This window comes from Rana temporaria, chromosome 3 (assembly GCF_905171775.1).
Source record: "Rana temporaria chromosome 3, aRanTem1.1, whole genome shotgun sequence".
Classification (NCBI taxonomy): domain Eukaryota; kingdom Metazoa; phylum Chordata; class Amphibia; order Anura; family Ranidae; genus Rana; species Rana temporaria.
The window spans coordinates 143,217,936-143,235,693 of NC_053491.1; the positions used below are offsets into that span (position 1 = coordinate 143,217,936).

The 17,758-nt window shown below is 46.6% G+C and overlaps 1 protein-coding gene across 49 annotated transcripts in view; it reads right to left on the reverse strand.

Moving 5' to 3' along the window:
* LOC120931788 (mucin-19-like) overlaps nt 1–17,758 on the reverse strand; it is a 584,870-nt gene that overhangs the window by 48,772 nt on the left and 518,340 nt on the right. For all 49 annotated transcript variants that reach the window (XM_040343605.1, XM_040343590.1, XM_040343599.1 and 46 more), the window contains one exon: nt 10,472–10,501. In XM_040343605.1, coding sequence (XP_040199539.1) covers nt 10,472–10,501 — 30 coding nt within the window. The remainder of the gene's footprint in view (nt 1–10,471; nt 10,502–17,758) is intronic.

The window sequence follows — 17,758 nt, forward strand, 5'->3', positions numbered from 1 at the left end:
AGGGCAGGAAAGGGGAGAGAAAAAAGGAACCCCTCCGTAAACTTCTACCAGCCTTATGTCAACGTGGAAATAGAAATTCCACCAAAGCATCCCATAGTTAGCGACAATGACAACAATAACCAATTCAACATTAAATATTGTTTTAAGAAAAAAGAGAAAAGGAAAGAAAAGAAAAAGAGAGAAGAAGAGAAGAGAAGAAGAAGAGAAGAGGGTCAACCGGAAGCACTTTAAGGTGGAGATAAGTAACGTATCCATGGATCCCACGTTATATCGAATTTCTTAGTAGAATTTCGAAGGATACAGGTGAGTCTGTCGTTAACCATGATCCAATTAAGTTTGTTCTTCACATAATCAAGGGGAACCATCGACTGCTTCCAATATTTAGCAATGGTTATTCTAGCCGCCAAAAACATATATGTGATTAGTTTCGTCGATTTCTTGGGAACCTCATCAGGTAACTTATGAAAAAACGCTGATTGCGGGGATCGACGTATATTAACCCCCGTTACCGAGTAAATTAGATTAAATATACGAATCCAAAATCTAGTGACCACGGGGCATTGCCACCAAACATGAAGCATTGTACCCATCTGTCCACAACGTCTGAAGCAATGGGGCGATGCGGACGGGTGCATCCTAGCGACTCTGGTCGGGACCAAATACCATCGTAGAAGTGTTTTATAATTTGCTTCAATTAATGTAGTATTAATCGAAATTTTTGATAAAGCAAAGGCAACATCTTGCCAGTCTGATAATTCCAACGTGGTATTTAAATCCCGTTCCCACTGTTTCATGTAAGGGAGCTTGGCATTCGGGTCAGTAAGGATAGCGTATATTGTAGATATGCTTCCCCGTAGTAGACCCTTTGTTTGACAAGATAATTCAAAATTTGTAAGAACCAAGGGTCCATCCAACCGGTTAATTTTAGATCGTATAAAAGAAATAATCTGATTATATCTAAATAGCTCGCTAGAGGGCATCTGAAATGTATCCGTAAGATATTGCAACGAATGCGGTTGATCCCCAACAAGATAGTCTCCTATCCTAAGAAGCCCCTTGTTCAGCCACCACAGGAACAGCATTTGAGTCATTCCGGGAGAAAATTCAGGGTTAAAAAAAATGGGAGCTAATGGAGTATGTGGGGAAGACAGAGGTTTGCGATGTCGTACTCCGTCCCAGACCGCAAGCGAATGGGACAGGGTAGGACACAAGATCGGAGGGCGAAGATGACCAGGAAGCCACATTAAAGAGCCTATAGCAAAGGGGTGGCACGAAAGGGCCTCAATAGAGACCCAAAGGGGTGTAGAGCCTTTAGCCGTTGTGTAGGAAAGCTGGGTTATTTGTGCCGCCTGATAATAAGCCTGCAAATTAGGGAGGCCAAGCCCACCAGACTGTTTCGAGGCACACAGTGTCATTTTATTCATTCGTGGTTTCTTATTGTTCCAGACAAAACTAAGAACATCTGATTGTAATCGCTGTAAATCTCCCCTCGGAACCGCAATTGGCAAAGTCCTAAAATAATAAAGTAACTTAGGTAAAAACGTCATCCTAATAGAATTGATTCTACCAAACCAGGACAAGGGATAATCTGTCCATCGCCGAAGATCTTCCCGGAGTCAACTAAAAAGTGGGGGATAATTGGCCCGATAAAGAGTATCAATCGAGGGTGTCAGATGGACACCTAGGTATGGCAATGAATTTTGCGCCCATTGGAAATTATATAGAGTTCGTAAGGTCGAGACCGTCGAGGTGGGTAAAGAAATATAAAGGGCCGTCGTCTTTTGGGTATTTAAGGAGAGCTCTGAGATCCGAGAAAACCGATGAAACAGGGTCAAAAGATTGGGTAAGGTTGATTGAGGATTTGTGACATACATAAGAATGTCATCGGCAAACAGGGAACATTTATACTCCCCTTGCCCACAACAAATGCCACGTATATCAGGATGAGATCGAATTGATACAGCTAGAGGTTCGATCGCTAAGAAAAATAATAAAGGGGACGTGCCTCGTCCCACGTCGGATAGGAAATTACGCCGATTTATAGCCCGAATGGAACAGTGTTTTATTTTTGACACTTTTTTCAGGTAAATGGGTAGTACTCATTCACATAGGTTGGGGGCCAGGATCTGGGGGGCCCATTGTTAAAGGGGGCTTCCATATTCCAATAAGGCCCCTGCCCGCAGACCCCAACAACAAATAAAAACCAAAGCACCTGCCCCCCCAAGTTGAGGGCATGCAGCCTGGTATGGTTCAGGAGGGGGGAGCGCTCGCTCATCCCTTCCCTTTTCCTGACCTGCCAGGCTGCGTGCTCGGATAAGGGTCTGGTATGGATTTTGGGGGAACCCATGCCATTTTTTGTTTTTATTTGGCTGGAGCTCCCCCTAAAGATTCATACCAGACACAGTGTCTGGTATTGTCGGGGAATCAAAGTTGGATCCCTGTTCATTGAAGTCAGATGGATGTTGGACTTTAAGTCGCAGGGCAAAGTCGGATCCAAAGTGGTACGACTGTCGTGCCATAACAGTGTGAACCCAGCCTAAATGAACAAGATACGATTTTGCTCTGACTTTGAGATAGTATGACTTGTCCTTTGACCAATTAAGTGACATAAATTTCTTTTAGGCTGGTTTCACACTGGTACAACAAACGCTCCGACATTGGAAGCTCATGTTGCATGACGTGTGCAAATCAATGTTTCCCTATGAGAGTTGTCTTAACTGGTCCAACACAAGTCGGTCCGACTTTGAATATGCTCCCTGCACTACTTTGGTCTGACTTTGATCCTAATTCAGCCCATTGAATATCATTGAAGTAGGATCCTTGTCCTAACCATCCAACGTGTGACATCCAACATGGTGATACAGCAGCAGTAAAAACTAATTTTTGTCACACTGGGATTGTTTTGATTGGTCAAAGGACAAGTCGTACTATCTCAAAATCGGAGCAAAATCTTATCTTGTTCATTTAACTTGGGTGGAAGTAGGACCAAAGTAGGACCGATGTTGCAGGGCAAAGTAGGATGACAGTCGTACAATAGTTGTGTCGTAACTGCTGCTGTTATCTGGGTTCACACTGGTACGACACAACTGTTGTATGACTGTCATCCTACTTTGCCCTGCTACATAGGTCCTACATCGATCCTACTTCTGTCCTACTTCCATCTGACTCGAATGAACAAGATAAGATTTTGCTCAGACTTTGAAATAGTACGACTTGTCCTTTGACCAATCAAAACAATCCCAGTGTGACATAAATTCCTTTTACTGCTGCTGTAATCATCATGTCGGATGTTACAAGTCGGATGGTTAGGACAAGGATCCGACTTTGATCCGACTTCAGTGATATTCAATGGGCTGAAGTAGGATCAAAGTTGGAACAAAATTGGAACAAAGTAGTACAGGGAGCATTTTCAAAGCCAGACCGACTTGTGTCAGACCAGTTAAGGTGGCTCCTATAGGGAAACATTGATTTTCTCATGTCATGCGACATGAGCTCCCAAAGTCAGAGCGTTTGTCGTACAAGTGTGAACCCAACTGTAGGCATGCAAATTAAGATACTCTGGAGGCTGAGGGTATTGCAATTAGAAAAACACTTTTTAAAGACAACAGCCAAAGACTGAAAGTCTAGAAGAGCTCAAAGGGTGCCTACATGAGACAGCCCAGCACCACAGGTAAACCCCGCTTTGGGAGTTCTTCTGGGGGGTCTGATGCAGTGTGCTGCTTTTAGGAACTAAACCAATAAAGGGTTGTAATTCCATTTTACTTTAGTAAGTGCAGCTAGAACAGGTACCTGCACTTTGAAAGAACTCAAACTGAGGCCCCTGTTTAGCACAACATGTAGAAATGCCAGTACAAGTTGTGATTTTTACCTGGTTTTCTTTCTTTTAGCATAGTCTCTAAGTCTTCTGTAATGCCTTACTGTGCTAGCTTCGCCTTTTACATAGCCAAGCCACTAGCCTTAACCTGACAATAATGAACAATGAGCAATGGGGGAACTGATGCGCAAACCACACTAATAGAAAAAAATGAATCTAAAAAAAATATATATAAATCCACCAATAAAGTGAATAAACCAATTTATAATGTGAAGACTAGGCAGCAGCCACAACTAAATAATGTTCACACATTGGAATTAATTGAGTAATGGGGGGTGTTGGGGCGCTTACCAAATAAAAAATAAACAGTAAAGTGCAATGTGCTAACTAGCAGCGTATCAAACACTTAGTAACAAATAACACACATAATTAATACTTATGTGCAATATTAGCAAGTGCATGTAAATAGAAGTGCTAATAAAGTGCCAAAATATAAGAGATCATAAAAGCAAAAAGTCCAAACATATTTCAAGTGAATGCAATCTTCATGCAATGGTGATATAAGTGTCCAAAGTATATATCCCAGAAATCCAAGACATGCAGCCCAAAAAAATATATATATACTGTCCACAGAATAAAGCTTAAAGTGCAGTGCTCCAAAAGGAAATCCAAAAAAACGTGCTCCACTCCAAATGACCCGTAGTACCAGCCTCTCACCTCTAGGAGGCTTATAAAATGCCTTATGAATATCCACTGGCCACAGCTTCACTTCCCCAGTATATCTGCAGATCACTTTCACTTGCAAATTATAACAGCAGCATGTCATTTCCACTTCCTCTTTCCACAGATCAATGGTTTCCACAGAGTTCATGCAAGGAGGAATAATGCTCACAATGTGTAAAAACGTAGACCACTTTTATTAAAACATAGTAAACACTGTTTACTGTTTTTTGGGGAAGTGAAGCTGTGGCCAGTGGATATTCATAAGGCTTATTATAAGCCTCCTAGAGGTGAGAGGCTGGTACTACTGGTCATTTGGAGTGGAGCACGTTTTTTTGGATTTCCTTTTGGAGCACTGCACTTTAAGCTTTATTCTGTGGACAGTATATATATATTTTTTTTGGGCTGCATGTCTTGGATTTCCGGGATATATACTTTGGACACTTATATCACAATTGCATGAAGATTGTATTCACTTGAAATATGTTTGGACTTTTTGCTTCTATGATCTCTTATATTTTGGCACTTTATTAGCACTTCTATTTACATACACTTGCTAATATTGCACATAAGTATTAATTATTTGTGTTATTTGTTACTAAGTGTTAGATACGCTGCTAGGTAGCACAATAATGAACAATGACGCCTCAAAAGAGCAAGTCTGGAATCCTTGGCAATTGGATTAGCTGCTTGATGGTGAGTTGGGAAACATGGGCATCTTGGCCAAAATGACAAGATCAGACCAATTATGGAATATTCTCCTGGGAAAAATTTGTTAGGGTAGTCAAAAGCATATACCATGCAAAAATACTTTTCTTTGTAGAATGGCATCTTTGTGGCAATGAACCTGTCTTTCAGTGAATGGGGTAATTGCCATGCATTGCTCCGGGGGACTGTCCTGCTCACCCATGGCTCTGAGAATGTCTCACCCCAGAACTGGAACAAGTTGGCCCCCAAAGAACAAGACACGGCAGATGTGTCCTAAAGATGACTGCTGCTTTTCCTGTTCACCCAAAGGGGAAGATTTTATTCTCTTGAAAATAAGTTCACATGAACTCTTTCCCAAAATGGGGACTCTAAAGCCCTGTACACACGATCGGTCCATCCGATGAAAACGGTATGATGGAACGTTTTCACCGGTTAACCGATGAAGCTGACTGATGGTCAGTCGTGCCTATACACCATCAGTTAAAAAAACGATCGTGTCAGAATGCGGTGACGTAAAACACAACGACGTGCTGAAAAAAACGAAGTTCAATGCTTCCAAGCATGCATCGACTTGATTCTGAGCATGCGTGGATTTTTAACCGACGGGCGTGCCTACAAACGATCGTTTTTTTTCTATCGGTTAGTAATCCATCGGTTAAATTTAAAACAAGTTGGCTTTTTTTTAACCAATGGATAAATAACTGATGGCGCCCACACACGATCGGTTTGGACCAATGAAAACGGTCCATCAGACCGTTCTCATTGGACTAACCGATCGTGTGTACGCGGCCTAAGAGTCTCTATAGCATTCTAGAGGAGGTCAGTGGGATGGAAACCTTCTAATCTAAATGGGATTGTTTTGTGGAATAAGACCTTATTTTTCACCTGTGGGCTTTATCAAGTTTAGCAGTGAGGATCAACTGACCTCAAAAAGGACTGAGTATAACAGAAGAAGAGGCACAAAGGATATTGCTTGCCACCTCACCTATAAATCTGAGGAAAATGTCAGCATTTTTATTGCAGTCACTATGTCTTCCCTGTCATTACCTGAGTGGATAGACCTTTTCAAGATCAAAAACAATGCTGCAGCCTATGGTATCCTGGAGTGATACCGTCTCCTCCAATGGGGGATGGCATGCTTAGCAAGATGCATCAAAGAAGAATACACTAGTGGAGGTGCTTGACCTTATCTTCAATAAAAAAAAAGATACCATTTTGCCAGGCTATTCTGTATGGAAGTTTTTCTGTCAACTTTCCCCGACTCATCCCACACCAGATCCTTCCTTCCGAAGATAGAGACTGCTTTTAGGTGTTTATGCTGCTTTTGGGCAGGCTGTGGTGACCCCCCCATTGGAAAGCTTTCTCCGCAATGTCAATGGAGGAGGAGGTGTTGAGTTTAAAATTAATTTCTGAAAAGTGTTGCCTACAATCTGCTTGATGAAAATAACAAACTCTCTGTCTGCATCCCTTTCTCTGGCTGCTTTCATCAGGCAGTTTTCAAACAGGGATCTACCCACTATAGCCTGCCTAGGACATCTCCAACATTTGCCATTTGTAGATGCTTAGGATTTTGATAAAACAAAAAAGGATAACCTTGCATGGGGGGGGGGGGGGGGCACTGTAAAAATACTAAAGGCTGTCAACTGTGCTCCACTGCTGGACACAGTGTCAGTGAGCTTTAAATAGAGTTCTGGGCAATCACATGACAGGCCACTCTAGCTCAACTGCTCAACCTAGGAACCATAATCAGGCTGCACCTGTGCACTATCTGCTTTACTGAGCTCAAGAGTATTTCCTACATGCACCATTCATTTAGCAGGGCATCTCACCTGCATCATAAAAAAGGGTACCTCCATAAATATTCTACTTAGATGTCATCCGTTGGGACATCCAAGACTCCTGCAGTCAACTTTAACTTTACTACAGCAAGGTGAGAAGATATCTTCTGATTGCAGGAAAAAAAGAAACACTGTTTCTGGGAAGGCTGTGTTCAATGTATTGTTTTGTAGTCTTAACTGAATAAATAGGAGGATTGGGGATTTAGCATGTTAGTGTAAATTAAGGGGGATGTCAGGAAAAACTGATTTATATGTTCATAAATGAATGAGTTCTAGGGAAAAAAGAATACACTTTAAAGAACAAAAAAAGCATGAAGATAGTGGGCCAGATTCAGGTAGAAGTGCGGCGGCGTAACGTATCGTAGATACATTACACCGCCGCAAGTTTTCATCGCAAGTGCCTGATTCACAGAGCACTTGCAATGAAAACCTACGCCTCCGGCGTAAGCCCGAGTAATTTAAATGGGCTTGTGCCATTTAAATTAGGCGTGCTCCCGCGCCTGACCTACTGCGCATGCTCCGTTTCGAAATTCCCGCCGTGCTTTGCGCGAAGTGACGTACTTTTTTCGAACGGCGACGTGTGTAGCGTACTTCCGTATTCCCGGACGTCTTACGCAAACGACGTGAATTTTTAAATTTCGACGCGGGAACGACGGCCATACTTTATACAGCACATACGTGTGCTGTGTAAAGTTAAGGCACCCAAAACGATGACTAACTTTGCGACGGGAAACTAGACTAGCAGCGACGTAGCAAACGCGAAAAACCGTTGGGGATCGCCGTAACTCCTAATTTGCATACCCGACGCTGGTTTACGACGCGAACTCCCCCCAGCGGCGGCCGCGGTACTGCATCCTAAGATCCGACAGTGTAAAACAATTACACCTGTCGGATCTTAGGGATATCTATGCGTAACTGATTCTATGAATCAGTCGCATAGATACTCTGAGAGATACGACGGAGTATCTGAGATACGACGGAGTATCTGAGATACGACGGAGTATCTGAGATACGACGGAGTATCTGAGATACGACGGAGTATCTGAGATACGACGGAGTATCTGAGATACGACGGAGTATCTGAGATACTCCGTCGTATCTCGGCTGTGAATCTGGCCCATAGTACCTAAAACTCCTGGCTTTTGAAGTGGGAACATATGATACTAGTATTGGTACCGATACTGAGCATTTCCCCAAGTACTTGTACTCGGGGAAATGCTCCGATGCTTCACCCGATACCTGGGCAGTCAGGGTGATCGGTGCGGCAGGGGAGTTCAGCTGCTTTAAAGTTATACAGTGGTGATCGGTGCTTGTAACTCCCCCCAAAGCTGCAACGATCACTGCTGACTGTCCCCGTGCTGTCCCCCTCCATGCTGCTGTCCCCCTATGTCCTCTGTGCTGTCCCCCTCCGTGCTCCATGTTGTCCCCCTTCGTGCTTCGTGTTGTCCCCCTTCGTGCTCTGTGCTGTACCCCTCTGTGCTCCGTGCTGCACCCCTCCGTGCTGCACCCCTCCGTGCTGCACCCCTCCGTGCTCCGTGCTGTCCCCCTACGTGCTGTGCCCCTCCATCCTCTGTGCTATCCCCCTCCATGCTCTCCCCCTCCGTCCTCCATGCTGTCCCCCTCTGTGCTACGTGCTGTCCCCCTCTGTGCTATGTGCTGTCCCCCTCTGTGCTACGTGCTGTCCCCCTCCGTGGTCCATGCTGTCCCCCTCCGTGCTCCGTGCTTTCCCCCTCCGTGCTCCGTGCTGTCCCCCTCTGTGCTCCGTGCTGTCCCCCTCCGTGCTGTCCCCCTCCGTGCTGTCCCCCTCCGTGCTACGTGCTGTCCCCCTCCGTGCTACGTGCTGTCCCCCTCCATGCTCCGTGCTGTCCCCCTCCATGCTGCTCTCCCCCTCCGTGCTACTCCACCCCCTCGATCTGTCAGGATGGAGAGCGGAGGTAGGAGCTGCTGAATCCGGCTCCTACTTTTTCCCTAACCTGTGTTTACGATGCCTCACTTTATGAATGGAGAGGAGCCTCTCTCCATTCATTTTAGCTGAGGTTGTAGAAAAAGGGACTGGGGAATCTGTGACCTTAGTCACTTTCTCTGTCTCAAAGGGGAGATGTCAGGGGTATGTTAAGACACCTGATATCTCACCAAAGACCCCCCAATAGGGCTGATAAAAAAGCCCACCGTCCTCTGTGCTGTCCCCCTCCGTCCTCCGTGCTGTCCCCCTCCGTGCTCTGTGCTGTCCCCCTCCGTGCTCTGTGCTGTCCCCCTCCGTGCTCTGTGCTGTCCCCCTCCGTGCTCTGTGCTGTCCCCCTCTGTGCTCTGTGCTCCATGTTGTCCCCCTCCGTGCTCCATGCTGTCCCCCTCCGTGCTGTCCTCCTCCATGCTCTGTGCTGTCCCCCTCTGTGCTGTCCCCCTTCATGCTGTCTCTCTCAGTCCTCCGGGCTGACCCCCTTCGTGCTCCGTGCTGTCCCCCTCCATGCTGCTCTCCCCCCTCCGTCCTGCTCCACCCCCTTGATCTGTCAGGATGGAGAGCAGAGATATGAGCCGTTAAATCCGGCTCCTACCTTTTCCGAATGAACAGAGTCAGTGATCACTGACTCTGTCCATTCACATAACTGAGCATCGTAACCTGTGTTTACGATGCTTCAGTTTATGAATGGAGAGGAGCCTCTCTCCATTCATTTTAGCTGAGACTGCAGAGAAAGAGACTGGGGAATACTTAGTCCCTTTCTCTGTCTGTAAGGGGAGATGTCAGGAGTCTGTTAAGAACCCTGATATCTCACCAAAGACCCCCCAACGGGGCTGATCAAAAAGAAAAAAAATTACAAGTAATATCTTTTTTTAAAATAATTAAAATGTAAATAAAAAATCACACACCGACAATCCACTCACCCCCCCCCCAAAAAATAAAACAAAGAACGTAAAAAAATAAAATGGTAAAAAAATAAATAAAATACTACCATTGTCACATGACATTAAAAAAAGTATCGTTAAAGTATCGGTACTTGTACTCGGTCTCAAAAAAGTGGTATCGGGACAACCCTAGTTATAATGTTTCTAATGCTATAGGCTATTTCTCTTTTGAATAAATATTGTATTATTGTGGCCACTAGAAATGCCAGAAGGGATATTCTAAAAACACATTTGTATACATCTGCTTCACTTTTTCTGATCTGTGTCCACACCTGTGCAAAAAGTTGTCATAGAATCAAATGGAGGTAAGTAAAGAATGGAACAGAAATTTGAAAATAAATGTAATTTACTTTTTAATGGTGAAGGTACGATCTTTCTATAAACAGCCTGTTTACGCTTTAGCTAAACTGGACCCTGGCCATGTAGAAGAATGAAGATGGCATGAATGGCAATAAAATTAAGATTTATTTGTGCATAAATGATTGAGTACCTGCTTGAGATGATGGTGATGGTTGTGTTCCTTTGTTTGAACAGTAAAAAAAAATTGCTTTGTTAATAAATGTCATAAAAGATTCTAATAATCAAAAACAACAGAAAATAAGAAGAAGTTTTATTAGAAGAACAAGAAGGCAAGAAGTTACAACAAACCAAACCTACGTTTAACAAAGGATCTTTGGAGTTGAGTTTTTCTGAAAATGTTATATTTCTGGTACATCTGAGTAAAACTTTACTATGAAGATTTTGGTAAATGTATTTATAGGTCTAAATGTGGTTTAGGGTGATAAACATAAGGTCCTGTGGTCTGTTTGGCTGCGCTTCTCATCATCGGATGGATACTCTGGCTGACATGCTCCCTGCCCCCTGAGCTCAGTGAAACCTCTGACTTGATTTCTTCTCCCTGTATGATGATGATCCTCATAAGTTATGCTACTGTCTTATACTTTCCCAGCAGATTCCCCTTCTCCTTTCCCCCTCCTCTCCAAATCTTTTATTTTTCTATCCTTCTTTTTTCTTTTCCTTCTCTCCCTGGATTATTCATTGTTTGATATAATATGTATTTATCTATGTTTATGCTGATTTATCGCATGGGCACCGCTGTAGTCGATAGCCATTTTTACTTGATATATCAGTCATGTCATTGTTATGCTGTTTATGATATCAATAAAAACATTTTCAACCCTAAATGTGGTTTAGGGCTGAAGAAAACGTGTGCAATGTGAAAACCTCTGCATTGTATTGCAGATGATACAAAATTGCTGATCGAACTTTTAAGATACACGCTATTTCTATGTCGTATAGCTGTAAGGACTCCACCCCTTGATAAGCTTGCAAGATAACTAGACTTTAACTTTTAAAGGTCAATAGCAATGAATGTGAAATGGGGAAGGTTAAGGGTAACAGGGGATACTGTGAAGTTTTAATTGTATGTGCTGTAAAACCTACAGTATAATTTGTGGTGTTATCTAAATTTTTCACCAAATAGCCAAAATATTTTTTTTTAAGGATCAAGAGATCAATTCTAAGTAACTAAAATAAAAAGTACAAAGATTTTATATACTTGTTTGTGTTAGAAAACTTTAGCGGTACCTTCAAAGTCCCATCAACAATGTTGTATTTTTTGTAGTTTGATATAGCATAACCAGTTGCCTACTGCCGTACACTGATATACATCAGCAGAATGACAGCGGTGGGCAAATGGACATACCTGTATGTCCCCTTTAATTTGCAGGCTAGTGGGCACGCGCCGCTGCCGCATACTTCGTGACCGTGCCCACGTGTCCCGTAATCGTGGCACGGAGAGGCAGAATGGGGAGATACCTATTTAAACAAGGCTTTTCCCTGAATCTACTGATCCCTGTCATCGGGAGCAGTGATCTCTATCACGTTGTTGAGAGAACATCCCCCTACAGTTATAATCAATCCCTAGGACACATTTAACCCCTTGATTACCCCCTAGTATTTAACCTCTTCCCTGCCAGTGCCATTTACACAGTAATCAGTGCATTTTTATAGCACTGATCACTGTATAAATGACAATGGTCCCAAAATAGTGTCAAAAGTGTCCAATGTGCCTGCCGCAGTGTCGCAGTCACAATAAAAATTACTGTGGATGGTAATGTAGCGCTACGTGTGAGCCAAAAGGCAATGAATGTATACACCTAATGGGGTGTGACCATATATTGTGACACAAAGGATGTAATGGCAAAAATTGCACCACAACAAAATGTGAAATCCAAATCAATAAAGTGAACAATATAAACAAAACTGTAATGTAGTATCCATAAAACGATGAAGATGTCATGAGATGGTGAGGGACTTCCCAACAGACATCTTTAAATATGAGGTGGAATACATATGCGCTTACCACAACCATTGGACCCAAATGCCGTAAGACAGTGGATCGATTGAGCTTGGAATGTCCCACAGAGATGTCACCGGAAGTCCAGAAGGAAATGGAGTCTGCCTCCTAGGCAGTCAGATGTCGTCAACCCAGTAAAGGGCAGGAAGACCAGATGTTCATTAGCCACCGACATTGCCTTTTGGCTCACACGTAGCGCTACATTACCATCCACATTTGTCTGAGTTTTGTCACATTCCTGTGTAGCTGCTTCACTCCCGTTCAGGGTTCATTCTTTGTCACTTATTTTTGTTTTTGGGTAGCACACATATTTTTTCCCTTTACAATAAAAATGACTGATCGTGGCCATTTCTAGTAAAAAAAAATTATAATAAAAATGCCATACATTTATCCCCTATTTTGTAGATGCTACAACTTTTGCGCAAACCAATCAATATACGCGATTTTATTTACCAAAATTGTGTAGAATATATATCGGCCTAAACTAAGGACAAAATTCGTTTTTTCTTCCGTTCATTGACGGGCACAGCAGTTTAATATTGACCTTAGGGTTATATCGCCACCTTCAGGAGAGGACTAGGCAGAACATGTGAAAACAGCAAAGCTGCATAGTACCGCACAGGGGGTGGTCCTACTGGCTATAACCCCTCACACTGCATCCAGCATCTCAGTTTTTTTCTACCTGGTGTAGGAGAAGGACCTGGCTCCCGGTGGGGACCATTGGTCCTGGGGATTTTTTTCTTTTTGATTCTGTGATCTATTATCAACAGCCAGGCTGGATATTATAGATCCTGGTAGTCTCCCCAGCCCGGGCATCGAGCGTGAGCAGACCTTAGCTATGCACTGGGTCGGCCACAACATGCCCTGTCTGATCCAGGAGCGGACGGCACGCTATATGCTCCGGGGCACACATATGACTGGGCTACTACTGTCTGTGTCACAGTGTGCCATGGCCGACAGCCACCCCGTACCGCTCGGGTGATGGGTCTGTCCGAGGAATGCGTCCAGCAGTTCCCACAGGAGGAGTAACTATGGTTCCGCCTGCCTCGGCAGGACGGAGCAGCTGGGCATTCCCTGGGAGGTCGAATTGGGGGTCTCTCATGCACCTCTTCTTTTCTCCCTGTCCCTTCCCTCCTCCCCATGCTTGGGCCGCTGCGCGACTGAACGGGGGTCTCCGTGTTTACGGCAGGGGGCTGCGCTGGGTGTTTGGTGTCCACTGTTCCCTTCCCTATTTTTGGGGCATAGTGGGGTGTTTGGTGTGCACTTTTGTGAGAGACCACCATGCAGAGGTCAGCGTGGTCACGCCATTTTCCTGTAGTTTTAGTCAAGAAGTTTGGCGGCCATTTTCCTGTAGCCTTACTCAGGAAGTTCGGCGGCCATTTTCCGGTAGCCTTAGTCTGGAAGACCAGCAGCCATCTTTCCGGAGCCCTCAGGCATTTCCTTGCTGATGCAGCCGGCGGCCATTTTCTTGTAGTGTCAGCTTGTTTTTGCCTCTAGCGCTGGTTATCCTTCTGAAATGGCGCGAAATGCACAGAAACACCTCATGAAGGAGGGCGGACGGCACAGCACAGTGCAGTACCTGGGCCAGGGTGGTGAGTCATGCGGGGTGTCCCTCATTCTGTGGCAGCTAGGAGGGTGGACTTTTGGTGTACCTGGCCTGCGGTCCCTAACGGTGTCAGGCGGGGGTGGGTCAGCATGGCGTAAGAAGCTGGCGCTTTTTCTCCAGACATCCCTGTAATGGCAACCGGTCTTCCTGCACCTGTGGTGCCTATGGACGCTTTGAGGAGAGTTTCGTAAAGAAATGGACGTCTCCCCCGATTGTGGACCCCCCGGTCTCCAGGTTAAACAAGGTTACCACAATTCCGGTGGAGGGGACCCGGCTTTTAAGGACCCCGCCGATAGGAAGACCGAAGCGGTCGCCCAATCCATGTTCACCGTGGTGGGGTCAGCATTGCGGCCAGTATTGGCCACAGCCCTGGTGTCCCAGACGCTTACTGAATGGGCAAAATTGTTGCACCGAGAGTTGGAAAAGCAACAGGCTTCCCTGATCTGCGTGGAACTGGCAGACCAGTTGGTGCAAGGCCTTAAGTATGTCTGCAATCCGGCCTTAGATACGGCTCCTTTGCTTTCTAGAGCCTAAGTATCTGCTGTGGTGCTCCGTCATCTAATTTGGCTAAAATGCTGGTCTGCGAACCAGGCATCTAAGAAGGCCCTGGCAAATTTGCCCTTCCAGGGAGAGAGGCTATTTGGAGCCTCGCTGGATGACATTAATAAGAATGTTACTGGGGGTAACTGTACGATTCTCCCACAATCCAGAAAAGGTAAGGCGCCACGCCGTAGGACAGGGCCCTCCTTTTCCGCTCAGAAGCATTTTTTTCGTCCACCCGGATCCGCAAGTAAGCGTTCCCAGGCCGACAAGGTGCCTGCTGAGGGACAGAAGCGTCCCTGGTTTCACAAGCCAAACAAGCCTGAGAGCAAATCTTCGACTGCATGAAGGTTTGCCCCCCCGACACTCGGGAGGGGGGTCACCTTCAGGAGTTTGCAGCTTGGTGAACCTTCCTCCTTTCCGACCAGTGGGTTTGCGAACTGGTATAATCAGGATACACAATAGAGTTTCTTTCTTGTCTGCCAAACAGGTTTTTTACCTCCAACCTTCATCTTCTCCCGGTGTGCCGGGACGCCCTGTTTTGGGCAGTGCAAGACCTGCTGAGGCACGGAGTGATAGTGCCTGTACCGCCTCCGTAAAGGTTTCAGGCATTCTATTCCAATCTGTTTGTAGTCGGGGACGAGCACTACCAATTTGTAGCCCTCCCTTTTGGCCTGGCATCGGCTCCAAGGGTTTTCACCAAGGTGCTCGCCCCGATTTTGGCTTTGCTGAGACAGCGAGGAATCGCAATTGTGGGTTACCTGGACGACCTCCTTCTGAGAGCAGCTTCCACCTCTGAATTAGAGGAGGATGTGGCTATCGCCAGTCAAATTTTTTGGGAGTTTGGTTGGGTACTGAACCTCCAGTCTGTGTTGGTGCCGACTCAATGCCTGGAGTACCTGGGTGTCATGAACAATCTCGGCCACTAGATGGCAGCAGCGGCACTTTGGCGCGCGCACTCGCAATCGCGGCGCAATCGCGGCACACTCGCGCACCGTAATGCGCACGGGCGCGCGCACCAGCGGCGGCAGCGCGCGTGCACGTGAGGACGCCGTTTTGGCGCCAAACTCGGGTTCAAAAGGATCCTGACCCCTGCACTCATTGCTGACCTGTCTACAGCGCCCCCTGTGACCCTTGTACCCTTGTTCCTGTTATACCTGATTCCTGATCACCCGGCTTGTACCTGTCTCTCCCTGCCTGCTGCCTGCCCTGACTACGGATCGCCTGACCATTCTCCTGCCTGACCCACTGTACTTCTGCTGCCCGCCTGTTGCCGACTCTGCCTGGATTTGACTCTGCTGAACTTCCGCACCTGTACCGGATCCAATACCCATCAGCGGATCCCTCTGCTGGGACTTGTCCCCACTGGACTACAATACACCTTCCCCGCTGTTGCTGCCTCATCTGCTTCCTGCATCTTCACCTGCCTATTGGGTCTGCCAGCCTGCACCTGCTTCCCTACGCTGTCCGGGACCTCTGGAGCTCTTCTCAGCTCAGCACCAGCGCTGCAACCGGCACTCGTGCAACTCTGTACCCCCGAGCCCCCTGTCTGCTCTATCAGGGGTCTCGTGGTCAGAGGAGCAAGGGCAGCCACTCCTTGCACGTCGGGCTCGCCAACCAGGTACGTGACAGTACAGGTCAGCCATGTCCGAGCCCGCGCAGGGAGTGGATCCCATGCAGGAACTCTGCCGTCACCTTGAGGGACTAACCCAGGCGGTCCGAACCCTGCAAGAGGGTTATACAAGATTGGAGAACCGCGTCCAGGCCTTATCAGTTCCAGCTCCCACTGCTGCAGCCGCCGGTAATGCCACCTCACCTTCTGAGATCATGTTGCCACCAGAGCCCAAGGTCCCTACACCGGAGAGGTTTTCAGGGGATCGGAGCAAATATCGTGCCTTCCGGAACGCCTGTGAACTATTCTTTGCCCTGCAGCCGAGGACCTTTTCCTTGGAGGCCACCAAGGTGGGGTTCGTGATCTCACTTCTATCCGGAGAACCACAGGCTTGGGCCCATCGCCTTCTGGAACAAAAGAGCACTTCCCTGGACACCCTAACCACCTTCTTTCAAGCTATGTCCTTGCTTTACGAGGATCCACATCAAGCTGCCACCGCTGAGGCCGCCCTACATGCCCTCCAACAGGGTCGCAGACCAGCAGAGGACTATGTGTCTGAGTTTCGAAGATGGAGCTCATACACCAGCTGGAATGATTCGGCCCTTTGCTACCAGTTCCGCCTTGGCCTCTCGGATTCACTTAAGGACGAGTTGGCTCGGGTAGGTGTCCCTGAGACTTTAGACGCCTTAATTAATTTGGCAGTCCAGATTGACAGACGCCTGAGAGAACGCCGGTCTGAACGAACCACCGGTCCGTCACGTCCAGTCTGGATGTTGCCGCGGGTACCCTCCTTCGCCAACTCAGCTCCACCGGTCCCAATGACCTCTTCACCACCCGACACTTCGGAACCCATGCAGCTGGGGCTCCTTCGTCCATCTCTTACCCCAGAAGAGCGCCAACGTCGAAGAAGCAATAATCTGTGCCTATACTGCGGGGAATCCGGACATTTCATGAGATCCTGCCCGGCGAAGCTTCGTAAGTCCCTCTTTTTGTCGTCTGTCCATTTACCCGCTTTCCCCAAGAATTGCTCAACTCATCTGGCTGTCTCCGTTGTCTTTCAGCTCCCCGGAAGGAATATTCCGGTCCACGCCATAATTGATTCCGGAGCGTGCAGTGGTTTCTTGGACCAGTCCTTCGCCACCAGACACCGTATTCCTCTGCGTTCTAAGACTATTGGACTTTCTGTACATCTTGCAGACGGATCTGCCTTAAAATCCGGGCCGGTTGTCCAAGAGACTTTGCCTCTGGCTACAACAATTGCCGACATCCACCACGAACTTCTGTGCCTAGATATTATCGAGTCACCCATATTTCCTGTTATCTTAGGTATGCCGTGGCTACAAGCCCACAACCCACAGATCAACTGGCTCTCTGGGGAAATTACCCTCAACTCTCCTTACTGTCGTCAACATTGCCTGCAAGTATCACCCTCCTCGTCTCCCCTGCTCTGCATGGACTCTGACCCTGAAAGTCGTCAAGTTGTTCCTAGTGCATACCACGACTTCCTGGACGTGTTCAGTAAGAAGGGAGCTGAGACCCTTCCTCCGCATAGGGCCTACGACTGCCCGATAGAGCTCCTCCCAGGAGCTGAAATTCCCTTTGGGAGAATCTTCCCCTTGACAGGACTTGAGCTTGAGAACCTAAAAACTTACATTGATGA